This window comes from Lampetra planeri, chromosome 31 (assembly GCF_965212315.1).
Source record: "Lampetra planeri chromosome 31, kcLamPlan1.2.h2, whole genome shotgun sequence".
Lineage (NCBI taxonomy): Eukaryota > Metazoa > Chordata > Hyperoartia > Petromyzontiformes > Petromyzontidae > Lampetra > Lampetra planeri.
Window position 1 is genome coordinate 9,264,339 of NC_136137.1, and position 7,421 is coordinate 9,271,759.

The window sequence follows — 7,421 nt, forward strand, 5'->3', positions numbered from 1 at the left end:
GTGAGCATGGTGTTTGTAGTCTATCAAATCGGAGGCATGTGTTAGTGAATCACACGAAGATTTATGAAACTCCCAAATCTGCTGGGTTGCAAGATGGCCAGCAAAAGATAGTGCAGAAAGTGGATTCTTGAATCTCTCTGTGTGGACATTTGAGTCTCATCCTCTCCAAGCCTCTAAGAACGGCAGCTTCCTCCCACATACACCTTTAAAATGAGTGTCGGGACTCGGTGAGGCGAATCATATCACTTCTGCATCAATTTCATCATCATTAGCAGCAGCAGAGGCAACATTATTAGCACTAGCAGGAACAGCAGTAACAGCATCATCATCATCCTCTTCATCATCAGCATGAACATCATCATGATCAGTCACCATCACAATCATCACCACAATCTTCATCCCAATCATCAAGGGCATTGTTATCATTATGGACATCATCCTCATCTTTGTTTCTTTGTCTTCATCACTGTCACCTTCTGAATGCGCGCGTGCACCTCCCACTGATCCTTGCCACAGAACTTAGAGCAGCAACAGCAACAAAAAGCTGCCCTACATTTTGGGTCGAAGTGCGTGAAAGAAAAAAAGGAGTAGCGAAAGAGAGGAGAGAGGCTAAACCCGTGAATTGGTGCGAGGTGGGTTGCCACGCTCCCTCTGCACAATCCACACTTGCGGCTTGCGAGTGACACGGTTCCGCAAATCAGAATAAACTTTCTGCCAACGCAGACTTTTGCCGTAACCACTCCCACACCTGCCCGTTTTCCAATTGCGGGAAGTGAGAAGCGGTGGAACGGATGTGTTTCGTGTACAATCAGCCACGTGTTAAATGGAAGAGGCAGAATAGGTCTGATTTTTTTCTGTGAAAACGACCGTCGTTCCACCCAAAAAGAGGGCAGAATGACTAACAAAACAACTGAATGAATGGGGCCTGCTGCTGTTTGTGAGCTCCTCTGATGCTTCGAATATCAGGTAACACAAAATGAAATGAATAAAAAAGCCAATGCGGTAAAGCATAACAGAGACAGACAGAAGTCTTTATTTAATCAGATAATGAGAGGCCATTCAGACCACAAGTCTAATTCTCAGATGCCAAAAATTACAATTGCAAGTAATATAAAAAAAAAGTATAAAATATAGAGTTACACTTCAATCATCTCACCAGCCACCGAGATAAGCAAGCTGTGCAATCATACCCTACATTCATTTCCTTGCTCACACAATAAATGTGGATGGTCAGTGGCATAACACGGTTAGCATGGGCCCTGGCACAAGGAATTAAATGGGGCCACCAATGTCCAATGTCTCCATTCTTTGTAGTCCACTCCCTGGACCCCTCTGAGCCACGGACCCGGCGCAGTAATACTCCGTGCACACCCGATATAGCTACACCATTACCTTTGCTTGGTTACACGAAACATTCCAGTTATTACCACCCTCCGCCCCTTCTTAACTTGTTCTCCTGCACCATTGGAACCTCATTTGCCAGTAAAAAATATGATAATTGGTGTTTTACCCTTTTATCTGGCAACAAAACTGACACATTTTTTACAAGGAGTCATGTTTGCATAGACCACAATACCTGCAGTCATAATGCAAACAAAAAAACATCATTCTGATAATGTATGCACTGTCCTTGAAGTTGATTGGTCCACACCCGAGACAGCTTTCCTTAGAGCCTAGTCTCACATGGTGTTGGACCAGATGACGCCAAAAGGCGCACAACTCAAAGACAATGCACCATCAGAGTATGAGTGCTCGGGGTAAGCATTTACACCTTGTTCTCCTGCAATTGAACAATGAGAGAGCGGCCACTCCAGGTGTGTAAGTGCAACCGACACCTTGCCGTCCTCACGGAGGTTCCAACCTCTGCAACATGTCACCGAGTTGGCAGTGCGCGATGCCACCACGCCGCTATATTTACTCACCCTTGTCTAAACAAGTTGTGAACATCGGCGCCAGAGTGATGACACAAGGTTCCACGACATCGCGTCCCACTGTGACGCGTCACGCTCGCCACAGAGCAAAGCTAGGGGCTATGTTGAGGGAGAGAGATATGGTAAGGAGGCATCGTGTCTGCTTATTTGTTATTTTACTTAAATTCCCCACAACGATGCGCATTGATATTTTTTGGTAATGACTAAGATCGTAAGAAAACCCAATAATTATTAATTCTGACACACGGGTGTAAGTATTTGTATGATTCATATCTGCGAATTGGCATTGACATATTAACACTGATATTCCATATATATCATGGAAAGCAGAGAAATAATAATAAACATCTTTAATATATTATCCTGCATGTCTGATTACTACATCATTTGAAAACAGCGACATGAAGTATACATACATATACTGATTAACAGGGTTAAATAGGTACTGTGCTGGTCCATTACATTCCTTTACAAAGATATCAAATTTCTATCAAACTATAGCAAAATAATTATATGACTATCCACCACACTCAAACTCGTTTAACTACAAACTGTTCCTTATTTTCTTGTTATTGTGAATAGTAACTGGTTATCTGAATACACTGCCACAGATGAGTGTTGCTTGTGCATGCACAGCCCAAATCCACTGCTGGATGAGGGCCTCCCCACACCATACGAGTCATGGGGGCTATCTGACCATACTTCACTACGCTGGTAAGTGCCCGTTGGGGAAGGCAGGGAAACATAAAACTGTCAGCACAGAAACACACTACAACATTCGATTTTGGCGCACTGCCCTCTGCTGCCCGCAGCCTTTAATACATGGTATGCATTGTGGCCACACCCATTAGCACTATCCAGCCTGTAGCCTGCTTAGCTTCCAAGATCACTCCAGCTGAGTTGGTCGTAGACAATGGAAAGTTTAGTAACGTCACTGAGTGTTGTGAACGCAGGCGAGGCACACTGAGATGCACGCGGAGCCATTTACCAAAGCAAAGTTCTGTCTGAGGTTATCAAGCACATTCCCTCGTTTGCAATCCTGACACGGTGAAGGCAAACCGGTGGAGTCACGTTTAGAAACCAGCAAGCCAGCAGGGTGGCTGACACTTTGGCTCGGTGCCCTCAACATAACAGCGTGGCTGGCATGACAGAGATTAAGTACCAAAGACCAAGGAACAAGTAAAAAAGCGTGGCCTCCAGGCTATAACAAGAGACCCGATGATTACAACAATCAATCCATTCGTTAAAAATACATAAGAAATCAATTTTGTGGTTATTGCCCGACCTCCCTCATGTAATAATAATGTAAACCAGAACTATTGTAGTAAATCTTTGAGCAAAAAATAATAATTTGCTTGTCCTATTACTGCCCTTGCTGTGAAATGAGCAAAGCTTGAATTGATACGTGAAGAGAAAATGTAAGCAAGACACACATTATTACAAGGACTCTGCACTGTCTCCTAACTAAACACATTTATACAACAAGAGTCCTGACTTCACGTAATAAATCGACTTAAATAGCTTTTTTTAACATGCATACTTTTAACATATAGTTTGAATTTAAGTTATAATATACACAGTACATATATGTGTTATCATACCTACTTGAAAAATATTATAACAAATTCTATAAATCTGTACTTCCTTGCCTTTTGCTAAGCATTGCGCCTTTAAATAATTCAGTCCACGAAATAGCATTCAGTTTGTTAAGAAAAAAACATTCCGTGAAAAATATTATTAAAACATTTTTTTTTAGCTAAAATAAGTCTGAGCAGCAGGGTGCAACGTGCATGAGCCAGTACGGCCACGCCAGTAACGACTCTCACGAAAGCAATACTTTGTCGTGGCGTTTTTAACGGCGTATACTCAGCTAAGCCTGGAAGGGAGATTGTCCGGGATTAGCACTGTGCAAGAAAACCAGAGAACAACTTCGACTGCTCCGCCAGTGACGAACTAAACCACCTCATTGCTCGACTCAGTGGGGGTCTCCGTTTTCTCCACTCGGGTTCTCCTTGGCTTCACTGCTCACTGCCCTGATCACATCAGGCTTAGATTAAGTCTGATGGGTTAATGGTTTTTTGCACTCACTACACACAAAGTGCTTGCCACAAATGAACCGCAATACCTCTCGCTGATCTCGTCGAGGAGCAGAAACCATCACGCAAACTCGCTTTTGGCTGGCCATCGAACAAAGGCGGTCACTGCATCGCACGTTTTCAGATGTGCATCTGCGGCCGTCTGGAACGCTCTTCCGACATTACGAAGCCACTTGAACTATGCACTTTTAAATCTAGATTAAAACTAATTTCTTTAGAACTGTTTTTGTGTTTAGTTTGTTGTCATTCGCCCGCACCCCCGATGAGCACGGTTGGCTACGTACGGTGCGAAAGAAATTCAACATTCATACGTCCATACATTGCCTAAATGATTTGGTTTTGACACCAAGATCTACCTTCTGATAAAAATCTGAATTGCGAAACAAAATAGCCATTTTTACACAGACAGCCTATTTAATAACAGAAAAAGAACGATTGTATGGTTTAAAAAATGCTCATAAATATTAGAAGGCAATCTTGGAGGGCTAACAAGGAATTTTACATTATTTCTCAAACGTTACAGAGTGATAAATTCAATCTTTGCAGCGCATTTGTATCGCTACAACTTTGAAAAAACGGCCACCTTTGCTTCCAAACTACAATATTCAACCCTGCCTGTTCTCGCATCCGGTGTAAACCAGCCCGTTGCACTTGCATGCCTCTTGTGTGTCAGCAGCGCCCTGCACTCCTCGGCGTGGTGATAAAGTAGCCAAGCTCCTTTTACAACCACCGACGCTGCTCTGTCTTCCCTGTGCCACTGCGCAGAGAGGGCTTTAAATTCCCAGCTCGGAGGTTGCGCTCCAGGGTAGATGCACGCACATCCTGCTCCACACAGTGGCTGAGCATAGAACACAAGTGGATATGCAGGTTTTGCCACGTGCCGCGTGCGGTACAAGCTGTATTTATACTATACAAGTGCTATAAACAAATAAATAATACAAATGAAAACATGAAATAAGCAACATCAAACCCCCCCCATTCGAGCTGAAGATTTTTCCCCCTAACTTTATTTTCGGATATTTTCCCAGAACTTTAGGAATCCAATTGCAGGAAAAGAGGGATTTATAAATTTGGTCACTGTAAACATTCTTTATTTATCTTACACACTTGGGAGACGTTACGGTCTCACAGATATAAAGAGGACCTTTTAACTTCAAAAATCTAAGAGCACTTTGCAAGCCTATTTCTGTTCTAAAGTTTATTTGGTGTTAATATTGTGCCAAAAATACTTTGGCGTTTTAAAAGCAAAAACATTAATCCTGAGGATATTTTTTAAAGAAAAGTTTATTTAAACTATGGCACTTATGGTATGACAGCAATTGATTTAGCGTGACCCGTAAAGCCACTACAGCAGGGAACATCTCAATGAACGCTCACCTGTTTAAATAAAGGACATCGATCAATCAACCCGCCAGTCACCCCGCAAGTTCCACCAAAGCACGAGTGAACACAGTTCCACCAAATGAATGCAGTGTGTGGGGTCCACTATGCAGCAACGGTGCGAGGTAAGTAATTCCGTAAGCCAACCAAGTCAGGCTAAAATTCTCACTCAATAGAAATGATGGACGGAAGAATGCACCTGAATTCTTTTTTATATAGCTCTTAACTGAAAGGCGCAGTCACTGCGTTCACGTTTTTTTACGGCTGCGTTTTTTATTTAGTTTTCCTGAACTGCACCGCATGCCACATGCACAGCAGCAGCTGATGATACATCAAAAACTCATCCCAATTGCTCTGATAGAGCGAATGCAACGGCCATAACTTTTTTACACATTCACTTTTTCACTCCCCAAATAAGCATCGGTCATCACAATTTTACATCCCCTTATTTAAACTCTGACAAAATCCCGTAACACTTTTCACACAGACCGCGATGTTCATGCCAAATTTAACTAAAACCCTCCCAAGTGCCCGATGCATTCAGAGCCGCCACCGCGCGTGAACTATGCAGTGCGGACAAAGGAATACGTACACCCGTGGTATTTTACGACACACGGTGGCTTTGTTCCCATGACCAGACTGCCCTCTGCCACAATTAACGCTCACAAATTGCCCCACCGAGCGGGAAACCATTCAACTGTAGGGCTCGTGGCAACATTTGCCAGTTTGCATGAACATCGGCATCTCGCACGCATCGCTTGTCACGAGAAAATGTGTAATTGCACGAAAAATCTGCACGTTGACGGGCGAATTAAAATGAACAAAACGAAACGTTCGTTTAACGCAAAGCTGTCGCCCCCTTCTGCAGTGGCAGTGCCACTTTAACCGAGTACAAAGTTGCTCGAAGGGGACCGACACCTGGAGGCAGGCTCCAGGCTGGAGTGCGAAGGCCATCGTCACTTACAGAGGTCGTCCTCTTGGCACCTGACGACCGTCACCGCCGCTAGCAGCAGCACCACTCCCAATTGCCGTATATCCACAGAGCTGAACATGTCTACACCGACATGCAGACTCTTTGTCACGCCAACAAAGTGTAGTCCTTGCGAACTACCGAGGAGTCATATGTTTGGGGTCGGACCGTCTGCCAGCAGGTTCTCCACAGCAGAATGAATACCAAGGCTTGCCTTGCGCAGGGCTGCACCACACCGCTTTAACAGCCGGGTAAAGTATTCCTCAGCAAGACCCCCAACATGGCTGTAATCCGATCCTTTCAGCGGGCCACTTAAATTTTACCCTCCTCATTACCGCCCGGTCCCAGCTTTAGCGAATTATTCCGCTCAGCGGCTCGGCCAGCGAATCAGAGAGGGCCGCGGACGCGTCCATATAACGGGAGGACGGCCCAAGGAGCACCGCGACTCCTCCCCGCTCTCAGGAGTCTTATTATACGTCTGCTGCCCAAACTGCATTCTCTAACGTTCTTGAAAAAAAAAACCATACTATTAAAATAAAACAGAAACGACCTACTTTGAGGTTTCAATTTTTTTTTTTTAAAGAAAAGTTACGGAGTAAGGAAAACTTTAGGCATTTTGACTTTTTTTTAGTCACCATGTTTTCATGGACAATTGAGAGTTTCGTGAATGTGCAACACATGGTACAGTACTTGATTTTACTTTTGTGGAGAATTATTTTTTAAATAAAAGTGACATGTGACAACGAAACTTAAGGGACAGGGCGTTTCAATGGCAGAACTTTTCACCGTGAGTTAGCCACCAGACCAGCAAACATAGTCGGTGGACCTAAAACCTTTCAAATTTTGCACAAATTTCTCATGACAAGTCTGCTTCAATTACTTTAGCATATAATTTTCCACAAATCTGCTACCGCCGGTTTTCTAAAGTTTGTATATCTTTACCACCGCAGCAGAAAGATCCACCCATGCTAAATTGGTGTTGAACTCACTCTGTAGAGGTAATTAAGCAGTGCATTTCCTGCATTGTAAACTCCCTCGACTCAC

The 7,421-nt window shown here is 43.7% G+C and overlaps 1 protein-coding gene across 1 annotated transcript in view; it reads right to left on the reverse strand.

Annotated features, from left to right (window-relative positions):
- Positions 1–6,710, reverse strand: part of LOC144729190 (uncharacterized) — a 76,773-nt gene extending 70,063 nt beyond the window's left edge. Inside the window, exon 1 of the mRNA XM_078609229.1 lies at positions 6,372–6,710. Within this exon, the coding sequence (XP_078465355.1) occupies positions 6,372–6,459 (88 nt within the window). The 5' untranslated portion in view covers positions 6,460–6,710. The remainder of the gene's footprint in view (positions 1–6,371) is intronic.
- Between the last annotated feature and the right edge of the window lie 711 nt (positions 6,711–7,421).